This window comes from Gossypium raimondii, chromosome 10 (genome assembly GCF_025698545.1).
Source record: "Gossypium raimondii isolate GPD5lz chromosome 10, ASM2569854v1, whole genome shotgun sequence".
Taxonomy (NCBI): Eukaryota; Viridiplantae; Streptophyta; class Magnoliopsida; order Malvales; family Malvaceae; genus Gossypium; species Gossypium raimondii.
Window position 1 is genome coordinate 59,486,732 of NC_068574.1, and position 26,206 is coordinate 59,512,937.

At 31.5% G+C, this 26,206-nt stretch overlaps 3 protein-coding genes and 1 pseudogene across 4 annotated transcripts; 3 read left to right on the forward strand and 1 right to left on the reverse strand.

The window, feature by feature from the left end:
• Nucleotides 1-2,469: 2,469 nt before the first annotated feature.
• Nucleotides 2,470-5,708, reverse strand: LOC105776216 (uncharacterized). Of its 2 annotated transcripts, XM_012598754.2 has the most exons (6): nucleotides 5,492-5,708; nucleotides 5,307-5,343; nucleotides 5,127-5,204; nucleotides 4,365-4,530; nucleotides 3,664-3,937; nucleotides 2,470-3,100 (listed from the first exon to the last, which is right to left on the reverse strand). In XM_012598754.2, the coding sequence occupies exons 1-6, from the start codon at nucleotides 5,546-5,548 to the stop codon at nucleotides 2,906-2,908; spliced, it is 807 nt and encodes a 268-aa protein (XP_012454208.1). In that variant the 5' UTR covers nucleotides 5,549-5,708; the 3' UTR covers nucleotides 2,470-2,905. The 2 variants fall into 2 exon arrangements, with proteins under 2 accessions (XP_012454208.1, XP_012454209.1); XM_012598755.2 differs by lacking the exon at nucleotides 5,307-5,343 and having other exon boundaries at nucleotides 5,492-5,705.
• Nucleotides 5,709-14,242: 8,534 nt separating this feature from the next.
• LOC105776213 (probable glycosyltransferase At5g11130) lies at nucleotides 14,243-15,617 on the forward strand. The gene has a single exon (XM_012598753.2). It carries the CDS (start codon nucleotides 14,334-14,336, stop codon nucleotides 15,378-15,380), a length of 1,047 nt encoding a protein of 348 aa, XP_012454207.1. The 5' UTR covers nucleotides 14,243-14,333; the 3' UTR covers nucleotides 15,381-15,617.
• Nucleotides 15,618-19,644: 4,027 nt separating this feature from the next.
• On the forward strand, nucleotides 19,645-21,400 carry LOC105776135 (probable disease resistance RPP8-like protein 2; annotated as a pseudogene).
• Nucleotides 21,401-22,034: 634 nt separating this feature from the next.
• On the forward strand, nucleotides 22,035-25,718 carry LOC105775694 (disease resistance protein RPP8-like). The gene is made up of 2 exons (XM_052622948.1): nucleotides 22,035-24,957; nucleotides 25,429-25,718. The coding sequence occupies exon 1, from the start codon at nucleotides 22,171-22,173 to the stop codon at nucleotides 24,862-24,864; it is 2,694 nt and encodes an 897-aa protein (XP_052478908.1). The 5' UTR covers nucleotides 22,035-22,170; the 3' UTR covers nucleotides 24,865-24,957; nucleotides 25,429-25,718.
• Nucleotides 25,719-26,206: the final 488 nt, after the last annotated feature.

The following is a 26,206-nucleotide window of genomic DNA, read 5'->3' on the forward strand; positions in this document are numbered from 1 at the left end:
CGATGGTTGATCGATTTGATCATTAATTTAATTTGAAAACTTTGTAATAATGTCATCTCGAATAAGTTTTTTTGTGTCAATTAAATAGGTAATTTTTTTTATGAATTATTCTCATCACATCATACATGGTTTTTTAATTATTTAATGACATTTTAACAATTTTTTCCACTCACTTATATATAATTTTGATAATTTTTTTCTCTGAACCTTAAACTCTAAACCTAACCCCCAAATCCTAAGCTATAAATCCTGAACTTCAAACTCAAACCCAAGATTCAATGTTTAGATTTCGAGTTTAAGATTTGAGTTCAATTAGCTTAATGAGATAAAAAAAGTGAATTGATTTAAAGGTAATTTTTATATACCCATAAGCATATATAGAAAATTGTTATATGTCCTAATAAAATTAAAAAGAAAAACATGATAAGAATTTATTTGTGAAGATAATAATTATTAATTTTAAATTGATACGCATGATAAATTTTAGTTTGCTCGTAAAATAAAAAAATTATCAAATAATAGTTTTAATTAAATTTAAAAACTAATTTCATCAATTCAAACTAAACACTTCACCAGCAGAATTAATAAAATGGTACATGACCTCACTAATCTACTTGCCAAGTTTATAAAATAATTTTCCATAAATTAATATTTACTTGCTGGGTTTTTAAAAAAATAATAATTTGAATCCATATTAAACGGTGGTAATAATATTTATTTTTGTTTAGTTTGATTTGTTTTTCTTTCTTGAAAATTGAAATCAAATACTAGCAAAAAAACAGCTTGATTCAGGAAGAAGGTTTTTAAAATGGGTTCAATACCAAATCCACCTGCATCACCAACCAGCACATTATGAAAATAATAATTGAATAATTATCTAGATTTTTTAAAAATATTTTTTAAAAATATTTTTTTACTCCTGCGGATGACCAATAAATATATGAAGTATACAACTAAAGCCAGCCAGATTTAGATTAAATGAAGGGAAAACGAAAACAAACACTGATTCCAAAGTCAAAAACCCTTGAAAAATTTAATTAACTCTGAATATTAGCCTATTGGATAGGACTACCCAAAATTCAGGCTTACCTATCAACCATTGATATTGGCTACGTGAAGTCCACTTTTTGGGTTAGTAGGGATTTTATTATTAATTAATTTGAACAAATAAAAGTAGAGATAAAATTTAATCTTAAAATTTGATAATTTTTTTTTGAATTTGGTGCTTGATTTTAATAATCATATGATGATGTGGTATTGTAATATCATACTACATCATCGTCTAAAAAAAATAGATGCTGATGTGGCACAAACATCATCAAATAAATTAACATTAGAAAAAAAAATTAAGGACTAAATTAAAAAAATTACCAAATTCAAGACTAAATATTGCTTTTATATCTTAATATAATATATTCTTCATTCTTCAACCAATTAATTAAAAAAATGAATTGAATATCATCTAAAAATGAATTGAATATCATGTATGGAATAGGTCTGATCTATGTGACCTAACACCTACCGAACCAACAAACCATGGGCCATGAAAGATTGGGCCCAAACTAGATTGGGCTGACCGCACCAACTGCCACCATTTGTTCTGCCTTCCTTATTCTGTGGTCTGCACTAGAGGTGCTCATGGCCAGGCGGACTGGCCAGAACCTAACAGTTCGCCCGAAATGTAGGAGGGTTTGAGAAAAAATATAAGCCCAAAATATGGGTTTGGGTAAAAAACGAGGCCCGTTTAGAAAACAGGTCGGGCCTCGGGTACAACTTTTTAGCCTGGGCCCGGCCCGGCCCGAATATAATAAATATATATTTTTTATTTTTAAAATAAATTTTTGGTATTTATTTTAAAAGGGCCTGGCTTAGGATTTTTCCCGAGTCGGGCTTGGAAAAAAAATTCAAGCCCATATTTCGGGCCGGGCTCAGGCCTAGAACATGGGCAGGAATTTTTTTGGACCGGCCCGTCCCATGAGCACCTCTAGTCTGCACATGTTACGAAAAAGTACTAAACTCTAAATCCTAAATTAAACGAGCAAAAATCAATTCAAATTGACCTATCCAATTATTTTTTATTGAGTCGGTTCAACCAAATCAGTTATAAGGGTTAAGGTGATTAAAATAGGTTAGTCAGTCGTTTTTTCTCTTTAAAATTTTAACCGAATCAACCAAACAGACAAGTCGATCTCCCCCCTTTCTAGTAAAGGACTATTGTGGTTCCAAAGAATCTGGCTACATAAAGAACTAAGAATGAAGAGGCTCTGGTAGTCTTAAGAATCATTGCTTACCTATCTCTGACCCTCATTGCCGGACCTAAAACTGAACAGCTAATGCATTCCACTTATTGCACAAAGTTTCATAGTCGATCTACGAACCTTGATGCTCATGGTTCTCCTAGGGCAAATGAGATAGTCTACGTAGTCATGTCACGCTACTTATTGTTTATATTTCAATGGAGCCAAAATATTTGACACAAAAAACTGCTTTATGATGCTAGGTAACAATTACAGTTGACAAATGAAGACAGTGACAACCTATATTTACATAAGCAAGTGCAAGAGAGAGTACTTCCAAACTTAAAAAAATCATATTGACATTTACTTCTAGTTGTTCTAATGATGTTGGTCTCTTAATAGTAGGCCAACACCACCTTTGTCAATTAGATCAACCAACTCCAAAATCATATTAGTGGCACCGCAACACCTCACTGGAAAACATTGACTCCTGGGACTCACTTCTGCTACATGTTCCAATATCACTAAAACTAGCTGACCAAGGAATTCCACACACACAAGCTTTTCTCCGATAGGAATTTTGCTCAAACTAACCTCATTTTTGCGTAATTCACGGAAATGGAGAATCAACAACAAAGTTTGGACCATACATGATGACTTAGTGAGGTTTAGGGAAAGAACCAGACCTTGATGAAGATTGAAAGGGCCATTTGCAACAAGAATGCAGCAATCACTATTATCGTAAGATCATTCCCTCCTTCGATATAAGATCTTAAATTCAAAGCAACAAAGCATGATGAAGCTGTACCAGTAATTAGTATAATTATCCATCGGAGAAACTCAACTGGAATAAGCAATAGGAACTGCAAATATGTCATATAATACAGCTCAGATGATTGTAAAAGAAATTATGAATGATTAATAAATTTGAGCTTTATAAGAATGCATGATATAACTCATGCTCTGTTTGGGAACATGGATTTGGATTTCATTATTATGTAAATGGTAAAAATTAAACGCATATATTATGGATGAATTAATTGGAATTCAGTGTAATATACATCTAAAAGGTATTAAAACATGGATTTGTTAAATCTAAAAGTATTTTAAGAATTTCAAATTCATTACGAAATATGAATCTAACAAATCCATGGAATTGAGAAATTATTATGGATGTTACGTTTCTAAATATTTCCTACTCAATTTACATTACTTTTGAAATCCAAATCCGAATTCTAAAATCCAAGTTCCCAAACACTACCTTAAGGTTTTCTAGATGTGATCGGCAATTACAAAACCTCGTAGGCATCAATGAATATGCTATCCTTGGGGCATAAATACTTTAGAATTAGCATTTAAGGTTCTCTAATTAGGAGAGAATAAATTAACAAGACGATGGCTTTTTGGACTTGAATGGCAAACTTACCGCAGTGGGCATGAAAATGGAGAGAGAATAACCCCACATGCACCAAAATCGTATAAGGCTAGCATTTGAACCCAGATACTGAAGCAAGAAGTAAAATGCCATTGGCACCGCAATTGCATAACCATAGATTCCAGAAGCTGCTACATTTACATAGCCAACATCAAAGCTCCAAGTAGTAGTCCCATCAGTGTGCTTTTGCATAAGGTACGTGGCAAAGTTTCCAAAGCAAGAAAGCATAAAAACCAATGTAGTTGTGATCCAGATAAGCCCATACCTAATATATGCAAAAAATCAAGACAAATAAAGCATTTTTCATTTTTAGCATGCTCCCTTCAATGCTTCTTACATTCATGTCAAAATAAAGAACCAAGTAACTAAGACTTCTAACTTTTTAAGTTTATGAACCAAATTAGTTAGCTCGTCCTGATTTCCACAAAGCTTGTTTCTTGCAAATGGAAGAATGCGTAGGTCAATGGGTGCTTTGATTGCTTTCTATCCTACTTTTTATCCCATACTATACTGCTAGAGATAATATGCTTCTATAAGGTCAAAGAACTCCATAAACTTTTCTCTTCCCAAGGATAACTTTCAATTCCAAAAATAGAATGATGAAGCTTCCAAGAAAACAGCTTTGCATGTCTCATTTTATGATACAATGGCATCAAAGGAAGAATTGAAAGGGGGAGGGGAAGCATACTCACAAATCAGGGTTAGCCTCGATCTTGTTGAAAAAATCTCCAGCTGTAGGATGAAAGGAACTTATCAGTCTGTTTATTACAACATCTGTATCCACATTAAAATACTGTGTGTAGGATGAGATATTAAACACTCCCTTCCAGTTGTTTGGTGGTTGTTGTTCAAAGCTTTCTGTATAGGATAGACAAAGGGATGATCAAACATTAACATTCCTTCAGAAACACTAAATGAAAGCATTAAAATGTTACCATAAGTGAATTAGCCACATATCCTAAGCCCAAAGGTGTTTCAGAACATGAATGCAAAATCAGTGCTTTATATTCCTTAGTTACAAGAGGTACACACACAATTCAATAACGGCAAATGCAGAGGATTGAGTATTCTCTACATTCAAACTTAAAGGCATGGAAAACATAAATCTTCCTCGAATAAATTTCCCTAAGATACCAGATGTAACTTCCAATAAGAAGATCCACTCAGTTCAATGATCAAATCTCCAATATTTCAATTTTAGATGCTGTGATTTTGAAAGTTTCTGTTTCCTTCAATCAACATCGATAACAAATTGGGCTTATTAAAATCATTCACTAAGACATTAATCGTTGCAAATATAGGCGATTTTCAATTCTATCACTAAAATATTAAGAAATAAAAAAGAATTATCACTTCAATCCTAACATTCCAGAGTGAGAAACAAAGAAGATTGATAAATTTAACTAAGATTTCTATAAAAACAATAAAAATTAATTTTAAAAAATAGAATATACCAGCTGGAGCTTCAAGAGTTTGATAACCTCGGCCACTACCATTATTTGGAGGAAAAATTTGCATGCTTGCTTCAGGAGCTACAAAATTTCAAATAAAATAATTAATAAAATCAAATTCGCAATTAATTTAAACAAACTTTTCCAAAAAAACAAATCTAAAAGACTAATAGAAAAAAGCACCTGCATATGAGGATTTCTTTTCTTCATTTATAACAGACTGAAATCCAAAATGAAAAAAAAAATTTAAATTACATAAAAAATGCCGAATCTTAACAATTTAATTCGAAAAAAAAAAGAAATAAAATCGTAAAATTAACCGAAAAATTGGAAAAAGAAGAAGAAGAAGAGAATATTAAGAAGCTTACGGGAACTGAGCCGAGTAAATGACTGGTTGGAAGATTTAAAAACGATGATTCATCCATTGAAAAATAAGAGGTGGAATCGAGAAATTAAGAAAAGTGTTTTTTTTTTCTAAGCAGAAAACTGTATTTTTTAAAAGAAAATTTGGGAATTATTTTTTTGGAAAGTGGAAATCAGTTTAAACGAGGAAAACGATGCGTTTTGCCGTAAATTGGAGGCAACGGAGACGACGAGGAAGGGAAAATATCAAAATACTGACTGATCAACGGCACATAACTGAAATTTCTCTCTCTTGTTACGCGCCATTTAGGAGCGATGAGCTTCACGCGTTTGTTGCTCTTTTTTCTTGTTTTCCAGCAAGGTTCATATTATTTGGATTAATAATGAGTCTTATTGTATGATTTTTTTAAGAAAAAAATTATGTATAATCTTAACATTTTATTTATATTTTTTTAATTTAAAATTTTTTATTCTCCATATCCATTTTGTGGGTCTTGTTCGAAGTTTGTGATTACCTTCAATAATATCGTCTCTAAAATTTAAACATTTTTTTAAGAATACAATATGTCTTTGTAATACATTCAACACATTAATTTAATTTCATTAAAAAATCGTAATTGAATTTTCTTTATTAATATAAATACATAATTAGTAGAATTTTCAGATAAATTATATTACTAGTCACCTAACTATTTAAATTTGTCATTTTTTATCATTAGTCGGCTATCGATGGTAGCTTTTGAGATTGACATGATAACAACTTTAACCGTTAACATTTATACATTTTTATCAATTTAGTTTCTAAAAAATTTAACTCTCGACATTCAATATTTCCATTTTTTCTTTTTCGTTTAGATCTTCGTCTGGTCTCTCCAATTCTCCACCAAATTGATATTGAAGTCATTGATCTCAAACTCATTTTTTTTGACATTGTACCATTTTCTCCCACGATCTCGTAACTCTATATGTCACAAGTTAATTAACAATTTGATTAAGAAAAAAACAAATATATCTTTTTTTAAATGATAACTAATGTTATTAAGATAATATTTTTATCTTTTTATACTTTAAATAAAATAATTAAAAATCTAATATATTTAAAGATTGAACATGTACTTATGAATTTTTAAAATAATAATTGTTTTCAAAGTCACGAACTTTAAATGATTGGAGTTTTCAAATGCTTCAACGTTTTAAAAACAACTATTATAAAAGTAGCCCAACTTGTGAATGTTTAGCTAAAAATCATGCAAATAAAATATGTAGAGTTAAGTGCAGTATCTACAGGTGAACATGTGAAATTGCAATATAGTTTTGTTTACAACGAAACACTTATTAAGTATTCCGAGGATCGTATCCAATGGATTATTGATTGGAAAAATCACTATTAAATTAATTTCAGAAATTAAGTACTAATCTAGTCGAGTTACAAATTAGTAGTGTAAATCCAAAACAATAATAAAATTAACTAATTATTTTAACCGAAAACTAAAACTAACCCTAAGTTAATTATTCGTTTCTCTTATTCCTAGTTTCGACAACATGAGCCCTCTCAGCCAAGAATCAATTTTAACACTAATTATTAATTAAGTAAACAATAACCTTTAATTAAGTATTTACTACCCTTAGCTAAGAATACCCTCTCGGTTTCATCTTCACAAAGAATTACCACCTAAGATGCCCTTTCGGTCTTACCTAAGCATACGGATACCCTTTCGGTCTCACTACTTAGTACAAGTTCTACTCAACAGGATACCCTCCCGGTCTCACTTGTCTAGATCTTCTACTATGGGTGTCACTTCCTAGTATATTAAGTACTTTCAAATAAAAACTCAATTTTTGGTTACTATTTATTAAATCAATTAATTAACGAAATAATCAAGTCGTTCAAAATAAGTATGAAGCCCAAAATACATTCCATGATTTATATAAACATTGAATTAATAAAACAATAAAATGCAATATAAATAGAAGATTAAAGGGACGAGAATGCTCATGAATTAATCGATGAAAAGGCATTATTTCAGAACATCCTTTGCTCGCGATCGACTAACTTCGAGAGATAAGCATGTATTTGTAACAACTCGATTTTGGATCTAGTCGGAACAGTGGTTTTGGGACCACAAATCCAACGAGGAAAAATGTAAGGGCCTGAATTTTCAGAGGTGTCGGAATGGTGATTTGAGATCACTAAATTCGACAAATGAGTAGAAAATATTATTAATTTAGTGAGTATAAGTTAAATGTGGAATTAGGAAAATTTTTGAAATAACGAATAGTGCACTAGAATAAATATTAAAATAATTAGAATAAGAAACGAGGTATCGAGACCTCGAAAATTTTAAATCGAGCCATAAATATTTTTATAAATATTTATGGAGTGTTAAAAAGTTAGTATTAAATTTTCGTTAAGAAATTTTAAAGTTCTGATAATTAATTGAACAAAAAGGACTAAATTGTAACAAATGCAAAATTGTGGGAAATGATTAAATAGCCTAAATGATAAAAGGAAGAGGGCTTAAAAGGAAAATAAACCCAAGGTCTATTTGGGCTGGACGGCAAAGGCAGGAAATCAGCAACAAAGTAAGGAGAATTAAGGGTAAAACTGGAATATTGCAAAATTTACTTAATAAAGTTAGGACCAAAGTGGAATTATCTAGAGATCTCTTTATTTTTCTGCATTCTCATCAGAAAAATCACCATAGAAGGGTTTCCTCAAGCTGGTTTTTTCATATTTTTACTGCAAGTAAGTTCAATTCTTGATTATTTCTTGAAATTTTTGTATTTTTGTGACTTTTACAACTAGGCCCACTTGTTGAATTCATTAGTTTTTGATTCTATGAAAGAATTTGAAAGTTGCTATGAATATGTGCTGGAATTATATGATGATTTAGCATGGAATTAGAGCTTTAAATTGTTCATATGCTGATTTTATTGAAAGAACTGAGTAGAAAGTGAATGTTTGGGACCTAATAGTAAAAGAGTTTGAAGTTAGGGTTTTATGTGGAAATTCTGAATTTCAATAGTTGTGAAATAACTTATAATGTCTAGGTAAAGTGCTAATTGAGAAAAAAAATCTTATTTTAGGGGTTAATTGAGCAAGGACTGAATTGTATGAACTATGAAATTTGGGGCTAAATGGAAATCAACATTTTGCACTAAGACAGTTTTGGACAGCAGCAGTGGTTTAACTTTGAAAAATCACCAAAAATTGTGGGAATTAAATTAGAGGATGAATAAAATATGAAATTAAAGCTTATTGAGTCTAGTTTCTCATAGAAGAAATGGTGTAAGTAATGAAATTGTAAATTTTGAGATATTTGAAGTTTAGTTAGACAGAGTCAGAATGAGTTCGGAATCCCCTGTTCTGACTTTGAAAAATTGTTAAAAATTGTACAAAAATAATTATGAGTTTTAATTTATATGCTTAGAATCCTTAATGAGTCCATTTTCAAAGGAAATAAACGAAAACATCATCCGAATTCTGTAAAATGAGATAATTAATTTTTAGTGAAGAGAGGTCAGAACTGTTGAGCAGTGAAACAGGGGAAACTTTTATGGTAAGAAGATATGTGAATCTAGTTTTAGGAAAAATTTACGGATCCTAATTTAGAGGTCTGTAGCTCCGGGGAGAAATAATTTATCGACTCTGACTCAGATAAATAGCTTTGAATATACATGTGAGTGAATAGTGAAATTATAGTTAATGTTGTTTAAGTGTGTTATACACATTAAGGATGTGGAATGGAGAGGAGGAGGAGGAAAATTGGGAAATGTATGAATGATTTGTGTATAATTGGTCATATGCTTGATTATAATTGATAAACAATAAAATAGAAATGATGCTTATAGTTGTGCATTATTGGACATGGTTTAAGCTCATGTGTGAAAATAAAGTTTTATAGTATGTGTGAATAGTATATTTGGTATATGATTGGGCATGAAGTAATGTCATGAATGGTTTATGAATTAACACATGTTGGTAAATGTGGTACATTGATAAATGCTGTGCTCATCCATGCTTATAATGCTTATGCTATATGTGTATTTGGCTAACATATTTGGTATACATGCTTAGGCTTTGGCTAAGTAGTGGCTGAATTATGCCACGTTAAATTTATAAGTTATGCATTGAAATGGTTTATCATGTAGTTAGTTCCAAAAAAAAGAGTTATGTTTAAATACACTAGCTTGCGACTTTGGTTGAATGATATGTTTATATCTTGTGTGATGTGCATAGGAAACGAGTGTGGAAAGGTAATAAAATAGTAAGTTCATATGGCTAAAATTTAATGATTAAATGTTAATTTCATGAATTATATAATGTATGATGAAATATATATATATATATATATATATTTGTTAAAATGAGAATAAAATAAAAGTGCGAAAACTGAATAAATGATCAAATTGAGCGGAACGCCAGATTTGAGTACTTCTGATCAGTGATAAGTGACAAATGGAAAGTGATAAGTGATTGCTTCAGCTACACTTATCTGATCAGTGACAAGCGGCAAGTGATAAGTGATAGCTTCAGCTACACTTATCTGATCAGTGACAAGTGATAAGTGATCATACGCAAGACCGTAGTTATACTATGGCAAAGTGAAAGTGAAGTACTCAATTTTCTATAACCGTTCCCTAATTTGATTAAGGATGGTAAGTGACAAATGGGCCCAAAAGAATTAAAATAAATGGATAAGTGGTAGTGTATTTATACCAGGATGATGTTGTTAATTAAGCTAAAGTGATATTTTCATTGCAAAATTGAGAATTTCATAAATGTGTTAATGAATGGTATAATCAATAAACGTTGAGTTAAATGGTAATTACATATTAGTGTTAAACTTAGTGGCATTGAATTGTATGTGAATTAAATGAAAATTGCTAGTGATATGATTTAAATTGTGAACATGAGAAATTGCGAATTGAATGAAATGGAAATGAAACATTGAATTGCATGAGTATGTATCGGGTCTCATAGGCCATATTTATTAAGATTATAATATTTTGAGGATATATTGTGAAGAGTAATAAAAGCATGTTAATAATTTTGAAAGTTTTAATTTAGATGAAATTTTATAACTTAGTTAAATACGTTTACAAGTGTATGTGTTCTAGTAATGCCTCGTACCCTATTCCGGTGTTGGATACGGGTAAGGGGTGTTACAGTATTGGTCCATTAGTTAATTAGTTAGAGGCTAAGAGGTAATAGGTGGCAATTAATAGCTAACTTGATAAAACCTGAGTTCTAAAGTTAATTAGGAACATTGAAATGATTTAATCTTATGCCTGCTTAATTGAATTTAATTTCGATTGTTAAAATTGATTGTCTTTAATTTTTGTTAATTTATGTTATTTTGATTGATTGCCTTTAATTTAGTTTTTGGTAATATAATATTAGATTACTACTTTTTAGCTCGGTTAGTGTAGAATATTAGTCTTGGTTCAATTCAACCTCCCTTGAGTATGATCCTTGAAATAGATCCTGAAGTGTTTCGTTGTAACATTATTCTATATCATAATTTAACTCGTATACTTGTTGACACACTACATTATTAATTAGCTCTTTAGCTGCAGTATTTTCAACCCAGACGTTCGCACATCTGACGGTGATCATTTGGCCAAATGTTCCCAATAGGACATGAAGAGTTTAAGATGTACGCTTCAGTTGCAGGCTCATTCGCGCGACCCATGAAACTAGAGCATGACAACACTTCTATCAACCAAACTTATTGAAGTTAATAAGACCTCCATTGTTCGCACTGCTTTACTGAAGTATTTCTTCATTGTGCAAATAAAACTATTTCTATGTTACTTTTTTAAGAATGTAAGACAACTTATATGAATTAGAGAAAATATAAATAAGACCTTTGCTCAAATTTTTTTAAAAAATAGTTGAAGTATATATTTTTGAAATTAATGGGTTACAACAATAAGGAATGAATTAACATATGAAATGATTAGTTCTTGGTTTTTTTTCATATAATTTTATAGAAAAAAAAGGGAGAAGCTAATGATGTGCATTTTCTAGCTGTGTTCAATGAAGGATGGGCGTTGTCTATTGATCGGTCAAATGATGACTTCGACATCTTTTTAGGTGTGAACATCCTCTGTCATAATCGTTGGATGGTGGTGGGAGGCAATTACCGCCTCCTAATTTGCATGGAACTTGACGGTTTTTTCTCAATCCTGCGTAGCTAATTGGTGTCGCATTTGCACCCTCTTCCATCACCATTGAGCTTATCACCAATGAACAAATCCACAACACCATGATCTTCTTCTCCACTCCCATTTTCTTCTAAGAAATATCCAATTCTTTATTTAATTAAAACTTTACACTATCTTTCAATCAAAAGTTTGGGTTTTTTATAGCTTCATGGTAGTTGTATATTTAGTAAAATGTTTACCATAAATACAAGATTTCAGCATTTTTTTAGACATTTTTAGTAAATAAGATGATGAATTCATAACAGATTTCGCCAGTCTCTTGCAACGCTATTCATCCTTTCCAAAATTATACATACAATACTAGATAAAAATGACATGTTAAATGTCACTTTTCTTTATCAACTACCAATTTGTGTAATATTTTTCAATGTAAATATAAGGAAATCTCATCCCTTTCTTTTCTACAAACTGTTACTATCACGTACAACTTTAAAATCATTTATTTGACTAAAGGTAAATGTGCAATTTTATTTGAAATAATTCACTCTTTTTTTTTGTTCTTATTTCCTAAAGCATGTGGTAATCCTATTTTGTCCAGGTTAAATTTGGGTTATAGTTTTAAGAGCTTACTATTATTATTTTCTTTATGCTAACTTTAGTTTTATTATTTCTTCTATTTTGTTTATTATTAGAAATTCTATCGTATCGTATACTTGTGGAAATTACGTATTTACAATATAAATGTTTTAAAACTAACAAACAATAAATAATGAATTGTATGGTTCAAAACTAAAAATAATAACAAACTTGGTGAGAGAAAACATTTTGTGTTAAAAATCATTTTTAGAAGTTAACTCAAGAAATATTATTGATGTAGTGGTAAAGAATTTGTCTGTAAATCCATTAAACACAAGTTCCAATCCCTAAACATGGTAAATTTAGTTCTTTTAACTAAAAAGTATATAAACGTATGAAAATACAAAAAGGCCATCAAAATGATAATAATAGTCATTTAACTAAATGGTTTATAAGTCATTCACTAAGGTCTGATAGACCGTAGCCCAACGTGTGAATGTTTCGGCTAAAAATCACACAAATAAAATATGTAGAGTTAAGTGCGGTATCTGCAGGTTTTGTTTACAACGAAACACTTATTAAGTATTACGAGGATCGTACCCAATAGATTATTGATTGGAGAAAATCACTATTAAATTAATTACAGAAATTAAGTACTAATCTAGTCGAGTTACAAATTAGTAGTGTAAATCCAAAACAATAATAAAATTAACTAATAATTTTAACCTGAAGAAATATAACTTTGGTAATGACAATATATCGCAAAGAAAATAAAAATAAAAATAAAGAACACACAGATTTTACGTGGAAACCCTTTCAAGAAAAAAAATACTATTCCATTTATGATTATTGTTGAATAAATTTTAAAATAAAATATTTTTTACATAGAATGTTTTCTTGCACTCACATCATGATCGTGACATAATCTAACAATATTTAAAAATATTATAACAAAACCAATATTTTTGGAATTAGATAGGTGGTCAAATTCAGATTCAATTAGATAGATTATTAAAGATTCATAAAATTTAAAATAAAAAAAATATAAAAAATTTTAATTCAATTGCCAACTCAACTGGTTTTTTAATCCGGTTCAACCAATTCATACTAGTCAATCAATTCTATCCCTTGCTCTAGACTGACATATTTAGGGGTGAGCGTTCAATCAAATCGAGTAAAAAAAATCAAGTTAATCAAATTGACAAGTCCTATTTTATCATTCTAACTCGATTTGAATTTTTTTAACCGAATCGGGTGAAATGAAATTCGAGTCGAGTTGAGTTGAATTGAATCGAATGAAATTGTTTGAGTTAAATTAAAAAAAAATTAAACATGTTAAATTAAAATCTCGTTACAATATAACTAACCTATGATAGAGCACATAAATTTGAAAACTTCATCAAAGCAAAATAAGAAGAAAAAAACATTTCAAGTATGATAAACTTGAATCATTAATTAGTTTATTTAGATCCCAATTTTTTAGAAATATTTTAACTTTCTTTATATATTTTAGATTTTTAATTTTTTAAAATTTTGTAAAAATATAAAATTCAAAATTTTATAAAAATTTGAATTTTAAAATTTATTTTGAAATTTTGTTAACAGAGAAACTGATTTGTTAATTTTAAAATTTGATAAGGACTAAAGGGAATTTACACTAATCTATTATTCAACTTGTAAAATTTAATTCGACTCAAACTTAAATTATTTATTCGATTTGACTCAAAAAATCGAATAATTTTAAATTTAAAGTTTATTTATTTATTTTATTTATTCAAATACAATTTGACTCACCTGTAAACGTATCGACCGATTTCCAATCTAATCCATTGACAAATCCTGTCGAATTTAAAAGAAATTAAATCATTTACCTTTCATAATATTTATTTTGTTAAAAAAACATTTTTAATTTTGTAACGATCCCAATCACTATCAAAATAGACATTCAAGTAACCCAATTTTCACGTGCTGTCACATTTCACGTTATTAAATTAAAAAATCTCCTTTTTTTTAAACCCTCCCAAACAATTCCCACAATATTCAACCCCCCAAAATTTTCCTTCTGTTTCCTTCCAGTTTTCCTTCCTCCCAAACAAGAAAATGTCTTTCCCCCCTTTTCTCTGTTTTTTTTTCTTCGTTTCTTTCCTTCCACTTTCCACTCCTCTCACTTCATCCCCTTACCTTTCCCCCACTATCTTCCATCCAAATTACCAAAAAATGACCCAAAACTTCAAAATTTACGCTTACCCACCTCCGGAAACGTTGTCGTTTGACTCCCAAGTTGAATCCCTCTTTTACTCTTCTCTTATCCACAGTCACTTCATTACTCAAAACCCTGAAGAAGCCCATTTGTTCTTCATCCCTTTCTCTTTCCACTCCGGCCTTTCCGCACGCGCCGCCGCGTATGTTGTTGGAAATTACCGTACGGAGTTTATTTATTGGAATCGGACTCTTGGAGCTGATCATTTTTTCCTTTCCTGCTCTGGTATTGTTCACGGTGCGGACCGGAATGTTGTGGAGTTGAAGAAGAACTCGGTTCAGGTCTCGTGTTTTCCGACGACGGCTGGGTTGTTTATTCCTCATAAGGATGTTAGTTTACCACCACTTGCTAACGTTCACGCTCCGGTACACGCGCCGGGTAGAAAGAGCTCGAGTTATTTAGGTTACGTGAAGTATAATTGGGTTAAAGAGTCGAATATAAAGGAACAGCTTTTAGCTGATCCCGAGTTTGAGGTTGAATCTGAACCGTCGGATCAGGTGACTTATGAGGAAAGACTTGCCGGGAGTAAGTTTTGTTTGTTCGAGTACGGACCGGAGATATCGGCGATCGGTGAAGCGATGAGTTTCGGGTGTGTGCCCGTGGTGATTACTGACCGTCCGATCCAGGACTTGCCGTTGATGGATTTGCTTACGTGGCAACAGATCGCGGTGTTCGTGGGATCAAGCGGTGGAGTTAATGAGATCAAGAGGGTTTTGGGGCGAGTGGTGATGGCAGAGTACGAGGATATGAGGGAATCAGCTGCGGTCGCGAGTAAGCATTTTGTGTGGAACGATACGCCACAGCCGTTTGATGCATTCCATATGGTGATGTATCAATTATGGTTGAGAAGACATACCATCAGATATGCTGAGAGAGAATGGGCTTAAGAGAGCTTAAGGATTGAAAGAGTTTTAGCCCGTTGATTTGTTGTTGACTTCTAAACTTTGCACGGTGGTGATCACGTAATTCTTTTGTGAATTAATTTTATAAAAATAAGAACTAAAATAAAGTTCCACATTGAAATCATTAAAACCATTGTTGGTGATTGGGTTATCCATTCAGGTTTAATGGTAAAGGGATTAGAAAAAATATGAGACTTAAAAGATTGGATTTAAGTTTGAGTTTGTCTTGATTTGTTTTATGTTTTTGTAATATATTTTAATTTTATTTTTATATTACATAAAATTAAATATGTAATAATATAATACTTTGTTAATATTAAAATTCATAAAAGAATTATAAAAATTACCATACCAAAAAGAAGCATTTTATAATTTTTCTATAATTTTATTGATTTTATTTTTCTCATTTTTCGTCACATGTTATATTATGTTCTTGCACGTGATGGTTTTACTAAAAATAAACGTCGTTAACTTTAATTATCAACAGTTAAAATTAATGGTTAAATTAACTTTTGATGCATTTTATAAATTTTATGATTTTTATAAAATTTTACCAATTTTATATATTTTTACAATATATATAATTTTCTAATTTTAGTGATTTTAAATATTTTAAATATAATTTATTAAAGTTTAATAATTTTATAATTTTTATAACTTTTATTGATTTTTTATAACTTTTTGCCATATGTCACACTGTGGGTGTGATACGGGTGATTTTAACTAAAAAACTTTAACGACCAATTGTTAAAGTTTAGGGTCAAATAGTCTTTTTGATGCATTTTGATAATTTAAGTACCTAATTGAGTGAAAAAGAAAAAAGAAAAAAGCACGAGCTTAATTGCTTTCTTGAAAAAGTTTGAAGGCATTTTTAATACATTTTGAAAGTTTAAGTACCCAATTAAGTGAAAAAATAAAGCTAAGTGCTTATCAATGATTAAAATCCAGTATGAAGAATTTTTTTATAAAAATAAATGGTAACTAATTTTCATAAAATAATTTTACTAAAATTGGTCTAATTACATTTTACTCCTTAAATCCAATCCAATTAAATTAAAACGTATTAAGTTTAAGTATGTCCAAAGATTGAATTAAGATTATTGAACTAAACAAGGAATTTAACTTAATTTAATCAAGGAACTCCACGGATGAATTATAAAATAAATATATAAAATAATATTTTAATCAAATACATAAAAAAATACTAATAAAACATAACACTATTATTATAAAGGGTACCCAAACTTGGCTTAAAGGTTCAAATAGGTCCATAAGTTTTTTTTTCAATTCAATTAGGTACCTAAACATTTTTTTGGATCTAATTTGGTACATAAACTTGCCCTCAAGGTTCAATTTGGTATCTAAGCTTTTTTTTTTTTGTTCAATTAGGTAGTTGAACTTAGCCTTTCGATTTAAATTAATAACTGAACTTGGCTTCATAGTTCAAATTGGTTTAAATAAGTAATTAACCATAAATAATAATGGGACCAAAAAATCAAGTTCGGGTATTTATTTGAACCAAGAGGCCAATTTTAGGTACTTAATTAGACTAAAATAAACTTTAGGTACCAATTATTGAACTAATTTGGACAAAAAAATCCCCCAAGTTTAGGTACCAATCTGAACCAAGAAGCCAAGTTCGAATATCTAATTGGACCAAAATAAACTTCAGGTACTAAATCGAACCTTCAAACCAAGTTTAAGTATCTAATTAGATAAAAAAAAACCTTAAGTATCAATTTGAACTTTGAAACTAAATTCAAATACCAAATGTTTGCAATTTGTTTGCAAATTTCGCCCAAAAGTATTATTGCTACTTGAAAATTAATATAACATCGATTCATTGACTAATTATACAAAACCCAATATTAGTTTTAAGGGTAAACTATACCTATGGTCACTTTATTTTTTTCTCAATTTAATCATTTTAATTAAGGTCATTGTTCGAATTAATCACTTATGTTAAAAGTTTTGTTAATTCACTAATTGATTTTTGATGTGGCAGATTAGTCCATTGAATGATTGACACATGACATTTTTTTTTTTACTTTTAGCTAAAATTAGGGACCTCTCTATAATTAGTCAAAAATACTTTTTTTTTTGTGTTTATTTGCAACATGAGGATTTTTTTATCTCTTTATTTCTCTTTTCTATTCTGTCTTTTTAAAGCTCGACCACCAATACTCATCACCAACCAACATCCTCCATCACCGTACAACATATTCAATCACTCAATAGGCTAATGTGCCACATCAACTACCTTTTAGTGGATTAACAAAATTTTTAACGATAATGATTAATTCGAACAATTATATTAATTAGAATGACTAAATTGAGAAAAAAATTAAAATAACTAAAATAGGAAGAAAACCTATTTTAAAATGACCATGAAATGTAATTTTCCTAGTTTTGATTCAATCAACTGAGATTTTGTTCCAATTATTAATTTTTGTGATTCTGAATTTACAAAGCAATAAATTAAAATAATTGATACTGAAGGAGCATAAAAAAATCAAAACAAATTAAAGAATACCTAAAGTCAATAATGAAATGTTAAAATTTTAATCTAAATGAATAAGAGACAAACCTGTAGAATGCAAGGCAAAAAGTAAATTGGAACATGCAAAATTATATGAAATTAGAATTTTTAAAATCCAATTACTTGGTGTTCAAGCAATCAACACAACAATATAGAGGTACAAATACTAATAAAATAATTATAAACTAGATAAATGTACTATGAAAATACTTGTACTAAGAGTTAGATTGCATTTTGCTTCATATGCTTAAAAGATAGGCAAATTAGTCATTGTATGTCAGATTAAAAAGTAAATTGATCTTTTTAGTTAAAGAATTAGTCTATTTCTACTATTAAGAACTGGCATGGCTAATAAAATAATTAGACTGTTAGAGTTGTGTGGCACAAATTCTAATTAAAGAAAAAATACAGTGGCAAGATAAGGGGATCTGTGAGGGCGAAGGCCGAGGATGGGGGTCGCAATCGGGATGACTTCTGCAGTGTGGGCAAGGTGGATATCTTCTTCTTGCTCCATCTCTTCTAGGCTTGTCTGACCAAGTCTTCTTCCCTTTGTAGCTAGAGGAGCTCAAGGCTAGTCTGCTCTTGTCTTGAAAAACACCTTCTTGATGCTCTTCCTGTCTGCTAGCTCTTCTTTGCTCCTAAGCATAAAGAGCATTGACCAGCTCAGTCAAAGAGATGCTATATAGATCTCTTGAGTCTTCAAGGGAAGAGATTTTGGATTCATATCTCTCAGGTAAGGTTGCAATAACTTTTTCAACTATTCTTGCTTCACTAAATTGGTCCCTAAGCAATCTGATGTTGTTCACAACAGACATGATCCTATCTGAGTATTGCTTCACTGTTTCTTCTTCCTTCATCTTTAAATTTTCAAAGTCCTTTCTCAAATTCAAGAGTTGTTGCTGTCTCATTCTTTCAGTCCCTTGAACTATTCCTTGAGCTTATCCCAGGCCTGTTTTGGAGACTCACAAGCCATGATTCTTGTGAAGATCAAGTCTGACACACTGTTTTGGATGCATGACATTGCTTTGTATCTCTTGGCTCTATCATCAAAATGCTACCTGATCTGAGCCACAGTGGGGTTGGCTCTCAATTGTGGTGGTTCAACATCCGAGTTGACAACCTCCCACAAGTCAAATGCCTACAGGTAGATCTTCATTTTTACTACCCAAATGTGGTAGCCTTCACCATTAAAGACTAGTGGTGGAGTTGGAGAGAAACCGGATGAAGACATGATTTTGAGGATTGAAAAATGACAGGTCCACTAAGAAATGAGCTCTTGATACCAATTGATGGAACTAAGAAAACAGAATGAGAAATTTAACAGAAGCTTAAGCAAGAAGCATCGATGTCTTGCTGAATAAACAAGATAATTCAACTTAAGAACTTGAGTAAAAACTTGAATTAATACTAGAGAATGAAGAAGAATTTCTGAAAGATTTCATTAACAATGAATTGAGGCATAAAGCCATTACATATACCAGTCCATAAGCTGGTTAAAATAAGCAAATGTCACCTAAACATTTACCTAACATCACTAAGTAACCTAGTAAATTGATAAACAGAACTTGCACACATAGTAAAGTTGATTTATCAATCTATCAACACCTAATTACATCAAATATGTTACCAACTTAGTTCAAATCTAACTAAGCAACAAAATATTTCCTTGACGTAACAAAATTAATAGCATAGGCTCTAGCTGCTACATGCATGGCTCGGGCTGCATGGTCTGCTCCTTGTGCTGCTCCTTGTGTTGTATGGAAGCCAACTTCAACAGTTGTCTTGGGAAAGTTGCTAGCAAGAAAACAATCACTGGATCAGTGGGAGACGGTTCACAAAAACATTTTCCATGGACACTAACATGATCCTCAATATGGTGCAGTGAACAGGATTTTGGTTTTAAGCTACAATGATTTGCCTTATCATTTAAAACCATGCTTTCTGTATCTTGCTCATTATCCAGAAAATTGGGAGATATCGAAAAAAGAGCTCATTCGATTATGGATCGCTGAAGGTTTCATTTCACCATTATTAGGAAGCAAAGAAATCTTGATGAAGGATGTAAGTGAACAATTCCTAGAAGAGCTTATAGATAGAAGCTTGGTTCAAGTTTGGAGGCAAGACTCTATAGGGACAAAAGTGAAAACATGTCGAATACATGATCTCTTTAGAGGCTTGTGCATGGAGAAAGCAGAAGAGGAGAATTTCTTAAAATTTATTCAACCTTCATTAATTGAAAACTCTGGAAATTCTCTTGATATGACCTTGGTAGCATCTGTTCCACGAAGAATTGCTATACATCCTGGCAAAAGGGATGTCCATTTAAAAGGAGAGCATCCATAATTACGTTCTTTTCTGCTGATTCAAGAAGAGGTATTCATAAATTTCCATATTTCAAATTTGAAGAACTTTAAACTTTTAAGAGTGTTGAAACTTACGAAGAATGTTAGGAAGTGGCATGTGTCAGGTGAAATTGGTAATCTCCATCATTTGAGGTATTTGAGGTTAAAATGCACTGGGGAAATGATCTTGCCATGTGCTATTGGAAAGTTGAAGAATTTCCACACTTTGTACTTCCAATGCCTTTCTCGCAGTGTAGTTCCAAATGTTGCATTCAAGTTGGAACGTTTAAGGCAATTTGTGATTAAAGGGGATGCATATCCCAGGATCAAAAGTAGTTTCCATTGGTGGCAAAGCTTTTCTTCATAAAATATTGAATCTTTGAAGTACATGTCGGTGGACAAGAAGTTGATTGAAAATAATGAGGCACTTAGGTTGTCTCATATTCAGTGTTTAGGAATAATATTCAAGAGTTCAGAAGATTTTAAGCTTATCCTAATGTTTGCGATCAAATTTAATCGCCTTAGGTCATCGTCCATGAGTTTGTCTGACTTTTTGAACGATGACAAGTCAAGCTCATTTTCATATTTAGACTTGGAACCTCTTTTTTAGTGTTGTCACCTTTCCAAATTGAAGTTAATAGGGCCTATAAAAGAATATCCACATCGGAGCCATCATGTTTTGAAATTTCTTCCACCAAGTATTGTCAAGTTAACTTTGAGTTTCTCTGAGCTAACTCATGATCCAATGGGTGTATTGAAAAACTTGCCTTGTTTGACAATTCTTAACTTACAAGGTTTTGCATATGATGGGAGAAAAATGATTTGCTCTGCCAATGGTTTTCCTCAACTTGACTCTCATTGCATGGACTATGCAAAAAATTTAGAAGAGTGGGAGATAAAAGAAGGAGCAATGCCACGTCTTCGAAATTCGGAGTTGAGATTTATTTTAAAACTAGAGATGTTGCCGGAAGGGTTGATATTTATTACTACTCTCCAAGAATTGAAACTATCAGCAATGAGCCGTTCATTGGAAAAGAGGATTCAAGTGGAGGATGGAAGAGAAGGAGAAGATTTCTATAAAGTGCAGTCACATTCCCTCCATCCAAATCACATACTATAGATAAACATCTTTCTACAATGACAAACTTCATTTGATTCAGAAAAATTGAAGTCATCATCACGAGAACATATTTCATTAAAGTTCTTGTCAGGCACCCGTTTGATACATGTTCAAACCATTTAACCTCATCCCCACTTTTAAGATTGTGTTAAAAAAAATAATTTTATACATAATTTAATTCTTTTGATTTTCTAGCTTTAAAATTTATAGTTCCTCGCATTATGGTGCTATAGTAGTCATGTCTCTATTTTTATTGTTTGTGATTTCATAGGGATTAAAAGCTGATCTTTGATTACACCTATTCTAACAACGTATTAATCAACCAGATTTAAAGGGAAAAGAGATCAAATTAATTGTTCCAACATGTCCGTGCCAGATACCGGGAACGAGAATGTTTCTCCACGGCTATGTACTTCTCGACATTAAATATTGTGTAATTTAATCTTTTATATAATTTTTCTTTAAGACCCTTTCATCTAAAGAATTAAAAAAATAAATTTATTAATTAAATTTAATTAAAAATATAAAAAAAATGAAATCACTCAAAAAGTGTAGCTTCCTCCAAATAATATATGTTATTTTATTTAAAAAATTAAGTTCAGTAATAATAATAATAATATATTCAGCTTTTTCCTGTCCAAAGAAAAATAATCAGCAACCTTATCAGCTCTTCAAAAATTCTGATAAAGAGAAATACTTCTCCAGTAATACATAAAATATTCTACTAATACTTGCCGATCAGTTTGTGGAATCTGTTCTGAACCAGCAGGAGAAATGGCAGAGGCTATTGTGTCCTTAGCTGTTGAAAGAATTTTAGATTTACTCATCCATGAAGCTGTTTTCCTCAAAGATGTGAAAGATCAAGTTGAGAGCCTAAACGCTGAACTTAAGCGAATGCAGTGTTTCTTGAAGGATGCGGATCGCAAGCTTGAACAAGATGCGCGTTTCCAGAATCGGGTGTCGGAAATCAGAGATCTTGCTTATGATGCTGAAGATGTCATCGACTCTTATATTCTTAAAGCAGCACATCAACGAGGTTTTCTTAGGATTATCAAGAGATTCACCTCCATTTTCACCAAACCTTGTCATCTGCAAAAAATCGGGGTGCAGGTCAAAGCAATCCAGACCAAGCTCCAAAATATTTCCAAGAATCTTCCAGCTTATGAGATATCCGGTGATGGAGAAGGCTCTAGCTCAATTATCAAGGTGCAACAACGGTTAAGGACATACTCACATGTCGAGGAAGAGGACGTTGTTAGCTTGGAGGTTAGCACCAAGGATGTCATGACCATGTTGATGACTGAAGAAGATAGACCCCACGCCGTCGTTTCCATAGTCGGCATGGGGGGCATCGGTAAGACTACTCTTGCCAGAAAAGTATATAATCATGTTGAGGTTAGACACCATTTTGATTACTTGGCTTGGGTTTATATATCTCAACAATGTAAGCCTAGAGAAGTTGTACTTAGTGTCTTGATGGAAGTTCTCTCTCCTTCTAAAGATGAAAGAGAGCTAATTGAGAAACTGGACGAGAATGAGCTGTGGAAAAGTCTTTTTGATGCTTTGAAAGAAAAGCGGTATTTGGTAGTCCTCGATGATATCTGGAGAAGCGAGGATTGGGATATTCTTAAACCTGCTTTTCCACGAGGAAGAAAGGGAAGCAAAATATTGTTCACTACACGCAACAGGAATGTAGCTTTACTTGCCGATCCTTGCAACACTCCCAAGGAGCTCTCACTTCTTACAGATGATGAAAGTTGGAATCTTTTGTGTAGGAAAGCGTTCCCAAGGAGCAAAATGGGTTCTCAATGCTGCTCAGAAGAATTTGAGAAGCTTGGAAAAGAGATGGTGAAAAAATGTGGAGGTCTGCCTTTAGCAATTGTTGTGTTGGGATGCTTGCTGGCAACAAAACAGTCATTGGCTCAATGGGAGATGGTTCACAAAAACATCCATGGACACTTAAATGAGCTCCCACACCAAGATCGTCAATATGGTGTAGTGAACAGAATTTTAGTTTCAAGCTACAATGACTTGCCTTATCCTTTAAAACCATGCTTTTTGTATCTTAGTCATTATCCAGAAGATTGGGAGATACCAAAAAAAGAACTCATTTGTTTATGGATCGCTGAAGGTTTCATTCCGAAAACCGAAGAATTCTCGATGGAGGATTTAGGCGAAAAATTCCTAGAAGAGCTTATAGATAGGAGCTTGGTTCAAGTTAGCAGGCGAGGCTATACAGGAACAAATGTCAAGACATGTCGAGTGCATGATCTCTTTAGGGACTTGTGCACGAAGAAAGCAAGAGAGGAGAAGTTCTTGGAAATTATTCAACAACCATCGGCTGAATTGGATGTGACATTGGCAGAACCTATGCTACGAAGAATTTCTATTCATCCTAGTGAACGGAAAGTTCATTTGAAGGGAGAGCATCCAAAATTACGTTCTTTGTTGTTGCCTGGAAAGGAGACATTGCAAGAATTGTGCATTTCAAAATGCAAAAGCTTTAAATTTTTAAGGTTGTTGACTCTTCTAAAAAGGTGCAACTACAAAAAGTGGCATGTGTCGACTGAAATCGGTAATCTCTTACATTTGAGATATTTGAAGTTAGGATGCCGATACAGAATGATTTTGCCGCCATCTATTGGCAGGTTGAAGAGTTTGTACACTTTATACATCAAGTTTAATTATGGCGTTGTAATTCCAGATGTCGTGTTCAAGTTAGAAAGTTTAAGGCATATTGTATTAAAAGGGGGGGCGGAGTGGATGGAAAGAGGAATTCCTTTGCGGCCAGAGTTGATCACTTCAAAAAATATTGAAACTTTGAAGTCCGTAGTGGTGGATGAGAAGCCTATTGATTATAATGTGGTGTTTAGGTTGACTAATATTCAGAGTTTAGGAATAGTATTTGCAAGAATAAAATATCTGAAGCCTATCCTAATATTGCTAGCCAAATTGCAACGTCTTGGGTCATTGTCCTTAGAGTTTTTAGACCTTTCATACCCATCATATCTAGACTTAGAACCCCTTTCTCAATGTCATCATCTCTCCAAACTGAGATTAATGGGGGCGATAGAAGAAGGTCCAAATCCAAGGCATCATGTTTTGAAATTTCTTCCTCCAAATATTGTTAAATTAACTTTGTGTGATTGTAAGATGAGGCAGGATCCGATGGGTGTATTGGGAAAGCTATGTCATTTGAGAATTCTCTATTTGTTTAAAACATATAATGAGAGAAAAATGATCTGCGTTGCCAATGGGTTTCCTCGACTTGATTCTCTTACAATGATTATTGGTCTAAAAGAGTTAAACGAGTGGGAAATAGAAGAAGGCGCAATGTCATGCCTTCGAAGATTGGAGTTGGCCCATGTTAGTAGTTTAAGGACGCTTCCAGCAGGATTGAAGCATGTTACTACTCTCCAAGAAATGATATTAACATATATGAGTTCGTCATTGAAAGGATTAAAGTGATAAATGGAAGAGAAGGAGAGGATTTCTATAAAGTGCGCCATATTCCTTCCATCCACATTTGATCCCAAATAGTTGGAGCCAACATCACATGAGGTATTTATTTATGTAAAACAATAAAATTTCTATTCTTTTCTTTTCCTTTCACCCATATAATTAGATACTGATATAAAATCAGTAAAATAACAGAATAGAAAATGATCATCTTTAATTAACATAAAAATTATAATTAAAATATAAAAATAAGGATTTCTAATATTTTCTAGAAAAACTAAAAGACTAGTATCTTGATGAGAAGGATTGTATGAAATTATGATTACACATTATTCCTATCCTTTTCAATATGAGAATGACAAATCAATTTTTCTTCTTGATTTTTAGCTTTTTCTCTTAAAATTTAAATCCAACTAAAAATACTAAAAGTTTGAACGAAAAATCTGATTTATCATTCTTCTATTAGAAAGAGATAGGGATAACGTGAAATAATAAATTTATACAATCATTTCTCTTTAATTGATATGTATAAGAGCTGATGATATATATATATACATTTTTTTCTTGGTGCAGTTAACCTAATCGACCCTGAAATGTACTTCACTGGAAATTCAGCTCATCAAGTGTGTCTATTTTTTTTTTAGGTATTGGATTGCTATATAATATGAGCTTGAATGAAGTGATTGTTTATTAATAATTTGGTAAGAGTATATAGTTCTTATGATCAATTAATGTATTCAATATTTTCTTCAATTGTCTTTTAGCATTAGTACTTGCTTCAAGCCACTAAAAATCTAAATTTATATGGAAGGGTTGTGATCTGCTTATACTAAATTAATCACACAGGATGGTAGTTTCTTAAATCACAGTAGAAGTGAGAGTCCACTTACAGTACTATTTATCATATGATCAGCCGCTTCATTTAAAGATTTTGAAATGTGACGGATCTTTACTTTCCAATAACAAAAAAATGATCTAACAAAAATATTTAAGATTTCTCATAACAGGAAAAACTTATTAATAACATTTTTTCATTTAATAATGTATAAAACAGATTCATGCATGCCTTAGTTTACATGGGACGATCATTAAATTTCTTATCAAATCACTGTTTGACATAATTTCAAATCGCACGACAACTCATTTACACTACAATATTATATAAAAAAACAGTAATTATTATCAAACCTTTAACTGTTTAATCAATTGTATTAATCATCCCATAAAGTTCATTTTAATTAAAATAATCATAAAATATTAAATTCTTTTACTCATTTAATATTTACTAAGAACAAACGGATTATTGAATATCTGAGTTTAAAATTATTTCAACTTCTACCTTCAACCATAT

Coding starts and splice junctions, on each gene's coding strand:
- LOC105776216 (XM_012598754.2), bottom strand. CDS start 5,548: ATGGATGAATCATCGTTTTTAAATCTTCCAACCAGTCATTTACTCGGC. Junction 5,205..5,306: donor AAAGAAATCCTCATATGCAG/GTGCTTTTTTCT, acceptor GAAATTTTGTAG/CTCCTGAAGCAAGCATGCAA. Junction 4,531..5,126: donor AACTCTTGAAGCTCCAGCTG/GTATATTCTATT, acceptor TATCCTATACAG/AAAGCTTTGAACAACAACCA.
- LOC105775694 (XM_052622948.1), top strand. CDS start 22,171: ATGGCAGAGGCTATTGTGTCCTTAGCTGTTGAAAGAATTTTAGATTTA.
- LOC105776213 (XM_012598753.2), top strand. CDS start 14,334: ATGTCTTTCCCCCCTTTTCTCTGTTTTTTTTTCTTCGTTTCTTTCCTT.